Raw genomic sequence first — 17,548 nt, 5'->3', positions numbered from 1 at the left:
TTCTGCCAGCTCACAACCCAGCGCCTATCCCGGTTCTGAAGCGAGTAATATACTGCCCAGACCTGTTAGCGCTTTTAATTTCAATAAAATATCACCAAATCTCGTGCCCCCCCCCCGTTTTGCACCGTTACTTGTACAGCAGTGTGGGAGGCCAGGCTCAGCGTCTCTGCAGCTTCTGTGAAGAGAAAATGGCGCTGGTCAGGGCTGTGAGGGCTAAGCCATGCCCCCTTAATGGCACGCTTCAGTCCCGCTTAATTTCACATCTTTATACTGGCGGAGGTCTGTATTTAGTGCCCAGCACTGTATACACTCTTGCCAGTCGCTATTTGAGAATTTATGCTGCCCAAGACCTTCTTCTACTCACCCGGCTTCTGACTTCTGGCTCTGCAAGGGGGTTGACGGCGCAGCTCCGGGAATGAGCATCTAGGCGTACCTAACGATCAGACCCTCTGGAGCGAATGGTGTCCAGTAGCCTAAGAAGTAGAGCCCTGAAACTCACAGAAGTAGGTCTGCTTCTCTCCCTCAGTCCCACGATGCAGGGAGCCTGTTGCCAGCAGGTCTCCCTGAAAATGATGAACCTAACAAGTCTTTTTTCTAAGAAACTCTGGAGAGCTCCTCAGTGTGCATCCAGTCTCACTGGGCACAGAATCTAATTGGAGTCTGGAGGAGGGGCATAGAGGGAGGAGCCAGTTCACACACCTTTTAAAGTCTTAAAGTGCCCATGTCTCCTGCGGATCCCGTCTATACCCCATGGTTCTTGAAGCATCCCCAGCATCCTCTAGGACGTATGAGAAATAACATGTGCCGAGAGAGTTAGATTCGGGTGGGATGTGCTCAAACTGAAATCTAAATTGCAGTGTAAAAATAAAGCAGCCAGTATTTACCCTGCACAGAAACAATATAACCCACCCAAGTCTAACTATGCACATATTATATCTGCCTTTCCCCCCCCCACACACAGTGCACATGGTTTTACCCATCTGCTAACAAATTTGCTGCTATGATCAACTCTGAATTACACCCCATGTCAGACTGCATCATACCTCCCAACTGTCCCGATTTCGGCGGGACAGTCCCGTTTTTCACGGTCTGTCCCACCCGCGGGTCGCAGTGTCCCGCGGGCGGGGGGGCAGTTGGGAGATCCCCCCGTCACTCGCTGCTCTGAGCAGAGCAGCGGTGAATAGATGCTGTGCGCATGCGCACAGGGTCTATTCACGGCAGAGAGGGCCAGGGGGCATGACCAGCAGCTCTCACAGCGCTGTTCATGCCCCCATAATGATGAAAACGGGGGCGTGGCTTGCGATTGTGGCACTTGCCGCGTGGCCACGCCCCTTTCTGTTAGGCCACACCCCCTAAAATCGAGCAAAGTGTCCCTCCTCGGATAAGACAAAAGTTGGGAGGTATGCTGCATTGTTTATAATTATGGTGACTAGCAGTGCTTAGTACTAGTGTGCAGCTGCATTTTCTTTTTTTCTGTGCGCAAATTTAATATTTCCAACATTATGAGAGCCCCCACTGAATCTGGACAGCAGTGGTCTAATCAACAATATAACATATTTCCAAGATTTATAAAATAGCTAGATGGATGAGGGCTTGATAAAACATGTTAGATCTATAGAATAAAGCTGGGTACACATTAGACGATTTTTGTTAACGATATGGCAGATTCCGACGGATCCGAATGACACTAGTGCATTGTGTACACTTCACGTCGCTGACAATGTATGCTTTCGCACATCGGGGTCATGTAGCTCAATCTGGCGATTTGACCAATGAGGACCAATGCCAAATGCAGCATGAAGTGTTTATGCACTTGCTGATGCAGACACCTACCCAAGGTCCCATTGCCACCAATTTCGTGCTGGATACACATTGTCTAATGTGTACCCAGCTTAAGCGAAAAAAAATAAATGAGAATGAAAAAACTTTACTACATTTTCTCCCAAATAGAATCCCATAATATACTTTGCAATAAATAATGATAACAATGTGAAAATCCTCTAACATGACGCCTTCTATCAGGTACATACTCTGCTCCTGGGCTTCAATGTATGATTGCCATGACCTGTGTGGTGAAACACCTTTCTCATCCATTAACTAGTTCAACACAGGTGAGGCACAGTAAATTTAGAAGAAAGCCCAGGAGCAGAGCATGTTATACCTGATGGAAAGGGTTACATCCATGTTGGTGGGTCTCAAATGAAATCAGAGCAGTGATCCTCACACACCAGAGTCGCCGTACTGTCAGGACAGGAACTAATACACATCACACCCGCGGGTGGGAAGTTTCGTGGGTGTGACAAGCCACAGCAGCAGCACGAGCGTATGCCTCATCCCCACTCCCCTCCGCAGCAAGCATGTGGCTCTGGGGCGCCATGTTACCGACTCTCAGGAATTACTATATCGCAGTGAAAGTGATCTTCCAGCAGCTGCTCGGCCGCTCCCTCACCGTACCAGGTCAGACTGCAGGCTCCCGCCTGTGCATTATGCTGTATGTGCTACTGATATAGTACAGAAAACTCATTTTACAAAACATAAATGTCGCATATCGTGACGTAACTATCACTGGCAGTGTGTGTGCGGTGCCTGTCGGGACATTAAACCCCTGTCATATCGCGATGTCTCGCTGATCCTGTTGTGGTGAACGGGGGTTGTGTCCAATCGCTTGCGACATACAGCTGTCAGCAGCAGCAGGCAGGGGCCGTGAGAGCAGGAGAGAGAGCTCCCGCTGACGACAGCAGGTCGGTACGCAGCGTCTGGGTTATTACACCTCCGCGATAGAACAGTCGCTGTACTGAGGACACGCCGTGATGATAGCGGGGGAAGGCGGCAGCTAGCGATAGGGCGAGGAGGAGCGGAGACGTGGCGACCTTGACTCTTTCCGCGAACACCAGTCGTTACAGTACGGCCCCGGGGTGGGAATAGTCGCCGAAATGAGATCTGAGATGTAATCTCACAGATAAATATTCCAGCAGCAGCGACCCGTCGAGACAGAGCAGTGCGCGCCCCGACACCGTAGCAGGGCCCCTCCCTCCAAACATAGGCGCGCTCCCGCCCTACTCCTACTGCTGTGCTGCCGTGCACGAGCGTGACCCCTAGTCCCCAGACAGATGCTCACTGGGACACCAAGGGCGTCTAATCTCCTCCCGTCAGTTACTATAGGTTACATCCCTGACATACAGTATGACCACACAGGCCAGCTTGCTCCAACAGCTAGAATGCCAAAGGTCTGCAATGCTGTAATTGCTGCAAAGAGAGCATTCTTTTTATGGTGCTCTGTTGTATTACCTCTGTACAGTGTATAGGTGGGTACACACTAGGCAAGGTGCAGCAGCGTCGCCTAGTGTTTCCCCTACCGGGCCGTTGGCGGTTGTTGGCAGTGAGTACACACTCATACCTCCCAACTTTGATCTCAGCGGTTGAGGGACGGCAATGTGCGCCGAAGGCACGCGCCCGTTTTTAGGGTGTGTGACCTAATGACAAGGGGGCGTGGCTTCGTGGCAAGTGCCGCAATTGCAGGGTGGGACAGCGGGACAGACCGTGAAAAACGGGACAGTTGGGAGGTATGCACACTGAATGTTGCTCGGTGAAGTCACGCCGTAGCTGGGCCGTGCATGCATCTTGTGGGCGTCAGTCCGAGTTGAGCTGTATGCACCGCCGACAGCGAGGGTCGTTAACGACCCACGGGGCCACACATCACTCATTGGTGGCGCCATATACACGTAGCGATAAATTTAACAACGTCGCTCAGGAAGGGTAAAAATGAGCAACATCGTTTATCGCTAAGTGTGTACCCCCCTTATGACTTCATACCGATGATGGCACAAACTCTGAGCTCCATTTAACAACATTGCTTAATGCTGACATCATATTGCATTTCTCATACGTCCTAGAGGATGCTGGGGACGACATCAAGACCATGGAGTATAGACGGGATCCGCAGGAGACATGGGCACTCTAAAGACTTTTCATTGGGTGTGAACTGGCTCCTCCCTCTATGCCCCTCCTCCAGACCTCAGTTTTAGAAATGTGCGCAGGTCGACTGGATGCACTCTGAGGAGCTCTACTGAATTTCTCTGAAAAGACTTATGTTAGGTTTTTTAATTTCGGGGAGATCTGCTGGCATCAGACTCCCTGCTTCGTGGGACTGAGGGGGCAGAAGCAGAACCAACTTCCTCAGAGTTTCATGGCTCTGCTTCTGGCTGACAGGACACCATTATCTCTTGAAGGGAACTGAACGCTAGCCGTGTCTAGATGCTCACTCCCACAGCACGCCGTCACCCCCCTCACAGAGCCAGAAGTCAGAAGACAGGTGAATATGAGAAGATTGAACTTCAATCAAGTAAGTTACTGCTGAGGTACGACGCTGCTGGCAGGAGCGCAGCGCTCCATTGCTGCCCACACACACAGGCACTGCAGGGTGCAGGGCATGGGGGGGGGGTGCCCTGGGCAGCAAAATACCGCTATAAACAGGCTAATAGGGGGCATAAGATGCCCAGGCACAGCCTTACCCCCGCCAGTATAAATATTACAAACAGTCTCTGAAGTAAAAAGGGCGGAGCTTCTTCCTCAGGCAGCCAGCACACTGCTCAGCACCATTTTCTCTCTCTCTCTCCTCAGGCTGCAGAGATATAGCTGGTCCTCCTCCACTTCTGCCTACAAGTATTCAGGGTGTAAATAAGGGGGCACAAAGCGATTTGGGTGCTTTACAAATGTGTTTTACTGTGTAAAGAGCGCTACATGTCAGTGGGCATTCTGTGTTCACAGACATTAAGGGGAACATTTACTAAGCAGTGATAAGAGCGGAGAAGTGAACCAGTGGAGAAATTTCCCCATCAACCAATCAGCAGCTCTATATTATTTTATAGTATGCAAGTTATAGATGTTACTTCAGTGCTGATTGGTTGCCATGGGCAACTTCTCCACTGGCTCACTTCTCCGCTCTTATCACTGCTTAGTAAATGTACCCCTAAATACAGGCGCTGGGGTTGTGAGCTGGCTGCTCCTATACTATGTCCCTCTGACAGATTTTACTGTGGATCTGTCCCCAAATAAGTCCCAGTGTGTGTGAGTGCTGTACAAGTGTATGGCATATCTGCTGCAGGGAGTTCCTCCCCGGAGGAAGCCATTTTAGGGATACAGAGTTGTAATGTGGTGGCGCTACCGGCACACCAAGAGCCTGCATGGGTGAAAGAGCTGCGTGACAGTATGCATCTGATTTAACCGTAGATTGGATAAGTCTGAATCTAAGGCTGCTTGCTGGAGAAAATCTGTGGAAGATGTGATTTTTCAGGATGCTGTTATTCCTTATGCGGGCGGCCCCTCTGGGTCACATAAGAGACCATTTGCAAATGTTGTAAACACTGATACCGACACGGATTCTGATTCTTGTGTCGACGATAGTGAATCCAGAGAGAGAGCTCATAAATTGGCAAAAAGTATACAATATATTATTGTGGCTATAAGGGACGTGTTGGAGGTTACAGAAAGCACTCCTGTACCTCAGGAGAAAGCTTGTTTATGTAAGGAAAAGAAATCCAAAGTCATGTTCCCTCCTTCACACGAACTAAATGCTCTGTTTGAAGGGATGTGGGTGAATCCTGATAAAAATTTCGTATTCCCAAAAGGATTCACATAGCTTATCCTTTCCCGGTTGAAGTCAGGAAAAAATGGGAGTCACCCCCTGTGTTAGACAGTGCACTTTCCAGGTTGACAAAGAAGGTAATTCTCCCTGCTCCTGGCACGGCTTCTCTTAAAGAGCCGGCAGACCGCAAAATGGAAACGACATTGAAATCCATTTGTTACCAATGGTACACTGCTCAGGCCCACTATTGCCTGCGAATGGGCGAGTCGCGCTATTGAAAAATGGTCAGAAAGCGTGTCATCAGAAATTGACACGATTGATAAAGATGAGATACTCCTTAAGTTAGGGAATATCAAAGACGCTGCCGCCTACATGCTGGAAGCAATGAAGGATAGTGGACTCTTGCGTTCACAAGCCGCTACCATGGCAGTATCGGCTAGGCGGGCCTTATGGATTCGCCAGTGGAACGCGGATGCAGATTCCAAAAGAAACATGGAGGCTCTCCCATATAAAGGTGAGGCCTTATTTGGCGATGGCCTGGATGCGTTAGTCTCGGCGGCTACCGCAGGTAAGTCAACATTTTTGCCCTCTGCGCCTGCACCGACAAAAAAGACCTATCACCCGCAAATGCAGTCCTTTCGGCCCAATAAATACAAAAAGACGAGAGGTTCCCCCTTCTTTGCAGGTAGGGGAAGGGGAAAGAAGCCCACACCGGCTCCAGGTTCCCAAGAGCAAAAGTCTACCCCTAATTCTGCCAAATCCCCAGCATGACGCTGGAACTCCCTTGCGGGAGGCCGCTCGGGAGGGGGCACGTCTCAAACTCTTCAGCCAGGATTGGATTCTTTCTGGCCTGGACCCCTGGGTGTTGCAAATAGTATCCCAGGGATACAAACTAGAGTTTCAAGACGTTCCCCCATGCCGATTTTTCAAATCGACCTTGCCAGCTTCTCCGCCAGAGAGAGAAGCAGTAACGGCGGCAATCCAAAAATTATGTCAAGACCAGGTCATAGTCCTGGTACCGTTGTCACAACAAGGGCGGGATTTTTATTCAAGCCTCTTTGTTGTTCCGAAGCCGGATGGCTCGGTCAGACCGATCTTAAATCTTAAAGATCTGAATTTCTTCCTGAAAAGGTTCAAGTTCAAGATGGAATCACTTCGGGCGGTGATTGCCAGTCTAGATGAGGGGGACTACCTGCATGTTCCCATTTATCCTCCTCACCAGGCTTATCTGAGATTCGCGATTCAGGATTGCCATTACCAGTTCCAGACGTTACCTTTCGGTCTCTCCACGGCGCCGAGGGTATTCACCAAGGTGATGGCGTAGATGAAGGTCCTCCTTTGTCAGAAAGGAGTCAATATAATCCCTTATCTGGACGACCTCCTGATAAAGGCGAGATCCAGGGAGCAGTTATTACAAAACATATCCCTCTCAATACTCCAACAACACGGGCGGATCATAAATTACCCAAAGTCACAGTTGGAACCGACGACAAGGTTGTCTTTCCTCGGGATGATTCTGGACACAAGTTCAGAGAGTATTTATTCCGCTGGAAAAGGCTCTGGAAATCCAGAAAATGGTAAAACAGATATTGAAACCATCAAGTGTGTCGATCCATCAGTGCATTCGGTTGTTGGGGAAGATGGTGGCTGCCTACAAGGCCATACAGTTTGGCAGGTTCCATGCCAGAGTATTCCAGTGGGACCTGTTGGACAAATGGTCGGGGTCACACCTACACATGCACAGAAAGATAATCCTGTCTTAAAAAACCAGGATTTCGCTCCTGTGGTGGTTGCACAGCTCTCACCTTCTAGAGGGACGCAGGTTCGGGATTCGGGACTGGGTCTTAGTAACCACGGATGCAAGTCTCCGAGGCTGGGGAGCAATCTCTCAGGGAGAAAACTTCCAGGGACGCTGGTCACAACAGGAAGCCTGCCTTCACATAAACATTCTGGAGCTAAGAGCCATTTACAACGGCCTTCAACAAGCGGTACATCTTCTTCAAGACCGTCCCGTGCAGATCCAGGCGGACAATGTAACAGCAGTCGCATACATAAACAGCATGGCGGAACGAAAAGCAGAGCGGCAATGGTAGAGGCGACAAAAATCCTCCGCTGGGCAGAAAAACATCTACAAGCTCTGTCGGCAATATTCATTCCGGGAGTAGACAACTGGGAAGCAGACTTCCTCAGCAGACACGATCTCCATCCAGGAGAGTGGAGCCTCCACCAAGAAGTCTTCGCAGAGGTGACAAGTCTTTGGGGAGTTCCTCAAATAGACATGATGGCGTCTCGTCTCAACAAGAAGCTTCAGAGATACTGTTCCAGGTCGAGAGACCCTCAAGCAGTAGCAGTGGATGCACTGGTGACCCAGTGGGTGTTTCCGTCAGTGTATGTTTTCCCTCCACTTCCGCTGATCCCAAAAGTACTCAGGATCATAAGAAAGACAAGGGATTGAGCAATCTTCATTGCCCCAGACTGGCCAAGAAGGGCTTGGTACCCAGATCTTCAGCAGTTACTCATAGGAGATCCTCTGCCTCTTCCTTCTCGGGAGGACCTGCTGCAGCAGGGGCCATGTGTGTACCAAGACTTACCGCGGCTACGTTTGACGGCATGGCTGTTGAGCGCCGTATCCTAGCCAGGAAGGGTATTCCTAATGAGGTCATCCACACCCTTATTCAGGCCAGAAAGGGAGTAACGTCAAAACATTACCACCGTATTTGGAGAAAATATGTGTCTTGGTGTGAATCCAAGAAGGCTCCTACGGAAGAGTTTCACTTAGGACGTTTTCTCCATTTTTTTGCAGGATGGTGTGGAGGCGGGCCTACGATTGGGATCAATCAATGTCCAGATTTCGGCCTTGTCAGTGTTCTTCCAAAACAATTGGCCTCTCTTCCAGAGGTTCAGACCTTCGTGAAAGGGGTTCTGCACATCCAGCCTCCGTTCGTGCCTCCAGTGGCACCATGGGACCTTAACGTGGTATTGCAGGTCCTTCAATCGAATTGGTTTGAGCCTCTACAAAAGATAGAGTTGAAGTTTATCACTTGGAAAGTGGTGATGCTTTTGGCATTGGCATCCGCAAGGCGGGTGTCTGAATTGGGGGCCTTGTCTCACAAGAGCCCTTACCTGATTTTCCATGAAGATAGGGCAGAGTTGCGAACTCGACAACATTTTCTTCCTAAGGTGGTTTCTGCTTTTCACATAAACCAACCTATTGTGGTGCCAGTAGTTACTGACACATTCACTGATTCAAGGGGGGTAATTCCAAGTTGATTGCTGCAGGAAATTTTTTAGCAGTTAGGCGAAACCATGTGCACTGCAGGGGGGCAGATATAACATTTGCAGAGAGAGTTAGATTTGGGTGGGTTATTTTGTTTCTGTGCAGGGTAAATACTGGCTGCTTTACTTTTACACTGCAATGTAGATTGCAGATTGAACACACCACACCCAAATCTAACTCTCTCTGCACATGTTATATCTGTCCCCCTGCAGTGCACATGCTTTTGCCCAACTGCTAACAAAGTTCCTGCTGCGATCAACTCAGAATTACCCCAAAAGTCTCTAGATGTGGTTAGAGCACAGGTTCTCAAACTCGGTCCTCAGGACCCCACACAGTGCATGTTTTGCAGATCTCCTCACAGAATCACAAGTGAAATATTCAGCTCCACCTGTGGACCTTTTAAAATGTGTCAGTGAGTAATTAATACACCTGTGCACTTGCTGGTTTACCTGCAAAACATGCACTGTGTGGGGTCCTGAGGACCGAGTTTGAGAACAACTGGGTTAGAGCATTGAAAATCTATGTTGCTAGAACAGCTCTGTTTGTCCTGTATGATCACAACAAGATTGGCTGTCCTGCTTCCAAGCAGACTATTGCACGTTGAATTAGAAATACGATTCAACAAGCTCATACTACGGCTGGATTGCCGTTACCGACGTTGGTTAAGGCCCAATCCACTAGGAAGGTGGGCTCATCCTGGGCGGCTGCCCAGGGGGTCTCGGCATTACAACTTTGCCGAGCAGCTACTTGGTCAGGGTCAAACACATTTGCTAAGTTCTACAAGTTTGACACCTTGGCCGATGGTGACCTAAAGTTTGGTCAATCGGTGCTGCAGGGTCATCCACACTCTCCCGCCCGTACTGGAGCTTTGGTATAGACCCCATGGTCTTGATGTCGTCCCCAGCATCCTCTATGATGTATGAGAAAATAGGATTTTGATAACCTACCGGTAAATCCTTTTCTCCTAGTCCGTAGAGGATGCTGGGCGCCCGTCCCAGTGTGTACTTTACCTGCAGTTACACAAGTTGTGTTATCTTGGTTTCAGCATGTTGCTGCAATTTGTTCATGCCTGTTGGCGTGTGTTATGTTGAATGCCATGTGTGTGGCATGGTTGAGGGTGTGAGTTGGTAGATATCTCACCACTAGTTAAGTAATTCCTTTCCTCGAAATGTCAGTCTTCCTGGGCACAGTTCCTACAACTGAGGTCTGGAGGAGGGGCATAGAGGGAGGAGCCAGTTCACACCCAATGAAAAGTCTTTAGAGTGCCCATGTCTCCTGCGGATCCCGTCTATACCCCATGGTCTTGATGTCGTCCCCAGCATCCTCTACGGACTAGGAGAAAAGGATTTACTGGTAGGTTATCAAAATCCTATTTTATGCCGGTAGTATTTCACATAACTTGCCTCTGGCACTGTTCAGTGATGCCTGCCGCTTTGTTTCTGGCAACATACCACTGCTGTATAATGCACTTGCCAAATCATTGCCTGCAAGTGGTCGACAGGGTCAATAGGTCGACGTTGTAAAAGGTAGAGATACCTCATAAGGTTGACACTTTTTTTATGGATGCCATTTACCATTTTAAACCACATGTGACCCTAATTAGTGCACTGCATGGCTCACTTCGCTCACCATACTTCAGGTAAGGTGCCTTGCTCTGTACCGCTGCACTCGGCACTGGTTACTATTCCCAGATGTAGTCCACATGTGGGTCGCAAATGTAAAAAACCCCCTAGTATTTTTTGTCGACCATTGCCATGTCGACTATTTGGACTAGTCGACCTTTTGTACCTGTCGACCATTTTGACCTACCCGTTTATCGCGCCCATTATAGTCGGGTTTAGGCGCAAATCGCCTAAACCCAACTAAAATAATAGGTGCGAGCGTGAAAAGACCTGTTTGGTGCCCAAACGGGTCTCTCTATGTGCGTTTCAGCTTGCTACCCCCAGGTGTAGCGAGCTTAAATTAACTTGTCACGCATGTCGGCAGTAACAGAATACTTCCAGTGGGCGCGATCACAACCGGGAGGGGGGAGAGAACATTTGAATCCGGCCCATTGACTGTCAACCTATTTACCGTTGACCAATCATCCGAAACCAATGCAGAATTTCCGTCTACAGTTACCAGCTGCCTACCCAACTTGGATGGAGTGACAAAGACCCCTTATTGCCTTAACCTGGTCGTCTGGGAGGTATCAAAATCCATAATCACACTGATCTGGTACTTATTATAGACAAGGTGAAAGTAATGTGGAAATGGCCTAACTCAGAAATAAGACGCATTACTAATTGCTCTTATGGAACTACATGTCCCTGCTTTTTTTTGGAGGACATGTTCAATTTCATGTTTTTCCATGGAAACTCACTTTATTTATCAAATGAGTTGCAAAATTAATAGAACATATAGTCAAGTCATTGCCAAGGTTACAAATTGATTTTTATTTGAAAAAATAATTTTGTCCTTCAAACTTTGCTTTCGTCAAAGAATGCTCTCTTTGCAGCAATTACAGCATTGCAGACCTTTGGCATTCTAGCTGTTAATTTGTTGAGGTAATCGGAACAATTTTCACCCCACGCTTCCTAAAGCACCTCCCGCAAGTTGTATTGGCTTGATGGGCACTTCTTGCATACCATACAGTCAAGCTGCTCCCACAACAGCTCAATGGGGTTGAGATCTGGTGGCTGTGCTGGCCACTCCATTACAGCCAGACTACCAGCTGACTGCTTCTTCCCTAAATAGTTCTTGCATAAGTTGGAGGTGTGCTTTGGGTCATTGTCCTGTTGTAGAAGGAAATTGGCTCTAATCAAGTGCTGTCCACAGGGTATGGCATGGCAAAATGGAGTGATAGCCTTTCTTATTCAAAATCCCTTTTATCTTGCACAAATCTCCCACTTTGCCAGCACCAAAGCAGCCCCAGACAATCACATAACCTCCACCATGCTTGAGAGATGGCGTCGGGCACTCTTCCAGCATCTTTTCACTTGTTCTGTTTCACAAATGTTCTTCTGTGTTATCCAAACACCTCAAACTTCGATTCATCTGTCCATAACACTTTGTTCCAATCTTCCTCTGTCCAATGTCTGTGTTCTTTTGCCCATATTACTCTTTTCCTTTTATTGGCCAGTCTCAGATATGCTTTTTCTTTGCCACTCTGCCTAGAAGGCCAGCATCCCGGAGTCGCCTCTTCACTGTAGACGTTGACACTGGAGTTTTGCGGATACCATTTCATGAAGCTGCCAGTTGAGGACCTGTGAGGTGTCTATTTCTCAAACTAGAGACTCTAATGTACTTGTCTTCTTGCTCAGTTGTGCACCAGGGACTCCCACATCTCTTTCTACTCTGGTTAGAACATGTTTGTTCTCTTCTCTGAAGGGAGTAGTACACACCGTTGTAGGAAATGTTAATTTTCTTGGCAATTTCTCGCATGGAATAGCCTTCATTTTGAAGAACAAGAATAGACTGTCGAGTTTCACATGAAGGGTTCTCTTTTTCTTGCCATTTTGAGAGTGTATTCGAACCCACAAATGTGATACTCCATATACTCAACTAGCTCAAAGGAAGGCCATTTTTTATAGCTTCTCTAATGAGCAAACCCGTTTTCAGCTGTGCTAACATAATTGCACAAGGGTTTTCTAATCATCCATTAGTCTTCTACCGCGATTAGCAAACACAATGTACTATTAGAACACTGGAGTGATGGTTGCTGGAAATGGGCCTCTATACACCTATTTAGATATTCCATTAAAAACCAGCTAGTATAGTTTACCACATTAACAATGTATAGAGTGTATTTCTGATTAATTTAAGGTTATCTTCATTGAAAAAAACAGTGCTTTTCTTTAAAAAAAAAAAATGGACATTTCTAAGTGACCCCAAACCTTTGAACGGTAGTGTATAGTGACTCAAAATATAAATAAATAATAATAAAAAAAAAAGTACTGTCCAAGTACTAGAGTACGCTATCCTTCATAAGGATTAGTAAATATTAGATGCAATAAACCAATGTGTTTATTGTGCAAACAGCATATTTTTAGGTGGTATTCAAATGATATGTCACGCCCAGTCTCCCTTCTAAAGTGATCCCCGTTATCATGCGTATTGCACTCATAGTAATCCGGTTTAGCTGTGTAAAAGGGTTGGGCACCTCGCTACTCGGTGGGTAGCAAGCTGAAATTATGGTACCACGACCGTCAGCAGAAACAGAACGGTGGTGGAAAGAAAATACTGTCTATTGAATCAGTGTGTCTCTTATTCAAGCCCAACCATATATAATGTCGAAGGCTGAGTGTGTTGAACCACCCAAGGTGTGCGAATTTCATAGTGTGACCGTGTACCCAAAAGTGGTATATCTGTCTTATAAAATGATCCCTGTTGATCTGAAATAGTTCTAAGCGAGATGATGTAAGGTGAAACAGATACAGAACAGGAGAAAAAAATAGTCCTGTTCATGTTCTTTGAACAAATCTTCATTGTACCAGTCATCTTTGGTGAGGAATTATGTTGGGTCCTTTGAGTTATGTAGTAATTTTGACTAAGTGAGTAGTGTCTCTGTGAATGATGCTAGTGTTTACAGTTGTGGAGTGATACAGCTGTGGCTCTGTGATGGGGTTTTGGTGACAGTTGGAAGTAGTTCAGGTGTGCGATCGTTGGTGTGTCCAATCATTTTAGTGGGATTTTTGTCATTATAACACACCTTTACATATAGTCCCTGCCCACAGTCCCCTGACGACCGATCATGATGTTGCTTAGCCTAAAACCTGCCTGGAAAAATTACCAACACAATGGTGAAAAACGCATCGCAATCGGTTCAGTGGTCTCAGAGTTTATCTCCAGCAGACAGACAAACTTTAATTTATGAGCTGCATAGGGCTCAATTCAATTCAATGTGATGTTATTTGTGCTGGAAAGGAGGTCGTAGAGCTAATCAATTGTCCTCATCGCTAGTCAGGAGATGCCAGTGTTCGCTCCTTAAGATGGTTGTTTAGTTGCGATAACCGGATTCTCCAACTCCAGTGCCTGCCGCAATGCACTTTGTGCTGCACTAAAGGCAGAGTACAGCATTGCAGCACTAGTTTAGTCAGGTTTCTGCTTGCACCCTGGCTTAACATCACAGGCAATTGAATAGCTCCAAGACCTCCTTCCCGGCACTATTAAAATCACGTTGAATTGAATCGAGCCCATAGATAGATATATAGCACTACGGCTGCTGTTGAATTACACATTCCGAATGTTGCCAACAACTTCTCAAAACAGAGGGTGTTTTTTTTTTTTTTGTCTTTTTATTATTATTTTACTATAAAATTGTTTAAGTAGTTGTTATGGAAAACCATAATTCCTAATAAAACCAAGTGTTTTCTTATTGTCCTTTTTGTAAAAGCATTTGTCACGGATGTAAAGTTGCAAAGCAGTATTATCTGTTGAACCTGATTTTAAATTAAATTGCCATTTCAGTGAACACTGTTAACCCCATGTAACTTTTTTTTTTAATGGTAACTAGCTTCATATTAGGTTTTACCATGTATTCTAAAAATGTCATAAAGTATATATAGAAATGCATTTTTTTTTTAAATAACATGTAGTGTACATATAACTTGTAGTGCAGTGAACTATAGTCTAGTTAAATGACAGAGTGGAGTGTTATTAATGTAACATAACAATATATCATGTTTTAGACCGAGAAGAAAACAGAACACAACGCTTACTTTTTTATTGATCAAAAAAATTGAGAGAGAAATCATCTTTGTCCCAGGGATAGGCATTGGTGAGTTAACAATCGATGGCTATCATTATTGATTAACCTTGATGGTATGAAACCATCGACCGCAGCATGCCAATCAGAGTTGGCAGAGGAGCTTCGGGCGGGGCGGTGGTGCTAAGCTCATTAAAGCTGAAGAACCATCTGATATTTGCCATAGATTGCAAAACCATTGGCCATCAATGGTTATTCATTTTCAGTGGCCATCCCTGCGTTATCCATAGTCATTTTGTGTTTGTTGGTATCTGCTAATGCATGACAATTGCACGATTGCACATCTCTAAAACTTTTCTGGATATCTTGGGTGATCAGGTAATTTATTTTGTCACTAACAGACTTTAACAAATTTAAATTTTTCATTTTGAGTTTGCTAAAATGTATTGGCCAGTCACAGTAAACAACATATTGGTTTATTTATAGATTTTCATTTTGGTGTATTTGAAGATTAAGATCCATATAGTGCCATTTTTCAAAGGACATTTATTTTTTCAAATTAGATGCGAAGTGAGTAGGCTAGCTGTATGAAATCTTTGTATTCTGAATAAAAATAGGGAACTAGGCTGTCTAATCTGTCGTAGATGACCTATAACACATATGTTTATAAATGTTGTTTTCTCTATTTTTTTCTTTCTTTTTGGATTGTAGCTGTCAACATATTGGGCCAAATATATCAGCATACCGGGTTGCCGAAAGTGATGGTGTTTAGTCGATATAGCTACGAGATGTAAAGTGTCAGTTTATTAAAGACAAAACCTACCTGGTTTTGCATACTAACAAACAAGAAGCTTTAAAACTTGAAATATCAACTATTTCCAGAACCCGGAGGTTATTACATTTGGCACACAGAGTGGTATATCCATGAATGCTAATTTGAAATGTGATTTCTTTCTGCTGTGCGTTTTATAAAGACTCTTGGCCTGGTACTGATTTAGGAATAAAGTAAATAAGACAATGTACAGAAATACACCTTTTTACACTGGAGTCTGACCCAGGATTTGGAACGCAGTTCCAAAACGCGTCAGACAAACCCCTTTCACACTGTGATGGTGACCAGGGTTATTGCTGGGTCAACTCTGTTCACACTACACACTGGGCAACATGTTTATACTGCCCCTTAACCCAGGTCCTTCCCAGGACCAACCCTACTACCTAGGCTGGATTTCTGGGTAACTGGACCCAGGTTAAACCTTTTAAGCTGAGTATACACTACACGATGTGTGTACCCAGCAACATCAGGCACAATGGGACACGGCATCGACAAAGTGCATACACACTTGCCAATGACGGCAGGGAATGGAGCATGGCCCTCGCTAGTGATGTGTTCCGTCGGCCCTGCATGTAGAGTCGTTGGAGGATGTCGCTGATGACTTGTGGGAGTGGGCATCATCAGCGATGTAGTGGGTACACATTAGACGATGTGCCCAATATGTTTGTCCAATCCGCTGGATTGGACGACATATCGTCTAGTGTGTACACATCTTTACACCGAGCTGTGACCCATGGTAACCCAGCAATAACCAGGGTCAAAAGCTTGCTAAAACCATGTTGTACTACAGGTGGGGCAGATTTAAAATGTGCTAAGAGATTTAGGTTTGGATGGGGTGTCTCAAAACTGTTATTGAAATTGTAGTGTAAAAAAAAGCTGCCCAGTATTTGTGGGCCAGATGCAGTCAGTATTTTCCCTGCATGCAATTTTTTTTTTTTAGATATTTACACCTCTTGCATTGCAACATGGTTTGTCCAGGTTGGGTATGAAATGCTGGTGGTCGGAATGCCAGCGGTCACATGACATCCTGACCATGAGAATCCCCACACCGGAGAGGATTAATTATTTTACCCCCCCCCTCCCCTACCCTAACCATAACCCTCCGGAGGTGTCGGCTAGGGCTAACCTTTCCCACCAGGGCCTAACCCCCACACCGATACTTACCTTTGGAAAGTCTGCTTTCAGTGTCCCTGCACCGATCTTCTGAGGGGTGTCAGGATTCCAGCGTCAGTCACATGACCGCCGGGATCACAAACACAACTTACTTGTACTTTCATTCTTCAATCCGAATCAGGCCATCTTTACTGCTGTCTTGCTTGTAGTTAGGTGCTTAGCAGATAATATGGCAAGCTTTTCATTCAGTTTGTTGTAAACAGCAAGAGGAGGACTTGTTACGGAAGATCAGTCTGCATTTTCTGTGCCACAGTTACATCATTCAAATAACCCGTGTGTGTGAGTAATTTATTAAAGGGATTGTCCACATTAAGGTAAAACATAACTATCCATTGTTTGCGAATACTAAAATTATATTCCACTCCACCTCTGGCTTAAACACCAGGGGTAAAATATAATTTTGTTAAAACTATGATTTTCCTTGAGGTTACAAATCATCATGTGTAATAGAGGCATAATCACCATAAACATAAATTGCCATCCTGATTTTAACATAGTTGCATATACAAATCACTGAATATAATAAGCTCTGAGTTAGAATATAATAATCTCTGATTCACTGCCAAATATAACACACACACACACACACACACACACACACACACACACACACACACACACACACTGTTTTTAAAAAAAATTAAGAGCAATCGAGGTGTTTCTGGCCTGTGAAATATAGGGGCTTATCCAATTAAGTGCCATTTTTTCGAATGGTCAAAAAAAAGACACTACTTCCACACAGTATTGAATTGTCGGATCGCAAAACCGCCCATGAATTAGGCAAAACACATGTATCGGCAGCAAATTCGCCATTTACATGTGGTTTTTGCCAGTGCCGTATTTTTTGACCAGTCAAAAAAACGGCGCGGGCATTGAATAGGTTGAATAGGTCGAGCGTAAATTCGACCTAAAAATGGGTGAAAAGTGAAACGGTACTAATTGAATACCCCCCTTAGTGTGGCTGCTGCTATATGGCATACACCATTGAAGTGGGAA

General features: G+C 45.7%; 1 protein-coding gene across 10 annotated transcripts in view; it reads left to right on the top strand.

Annotated features, from left to right (window-relative positions):
• Positions 1–2,152: 2,152 nt before the first annotated feature.
• Positions 2,153–17,548, top strand: part of ZBED1 (zinc finger BED-type containing 1) — a 506,379-nt gene continuing 490,983 nt past the window's right edge. For 2 of the 10 annotated variants that reach the window (XM_063955480.1, XM_063955478.1), the window contains exon 1: positions 2,153–2,457. Coding sequence is in view for 2 of the 10 variants with exons in the window: in XM_063955484.1 (XP_063811554.1) it covers positions 2,358–2,457 (100 nt within the window). In the remaining 8 variants the exon portion in view is untranslated. Of the gene's footprint in view, positions 2,458–2,609; positions 2,742–3,114; positions 3,228–14,533; positions 14,620–15,258; positions 15,439–17,548 lie in introns of those variants that run through there. The other 8 variants (XM_063955477.1, XM_063955476.1, XM_063955479.1 and 5 more) reach the window with 7 other exon arrangements.

Source organism: Pseudophryne corroboree, chromosome 2, assembly GCF_028390025.1.
Source record: "Pseudophryne corroboree isolate aPseCor3 chromosome 2, aPseCor3.hap2, whole genome shotgun sequence".
Classification (NCBI taxonomy): domain Eukaryota; kingdom Metazoa; phylum Chordata; class Amphibia; order Anura; family Myobatrachidae; genus Pseudophryne; species Pseudophryne corroboree.
Note: the sequence above shows the minus strand (reverse complement) of the source record. Positions and strands in the feature narration are given on the sequence as shown.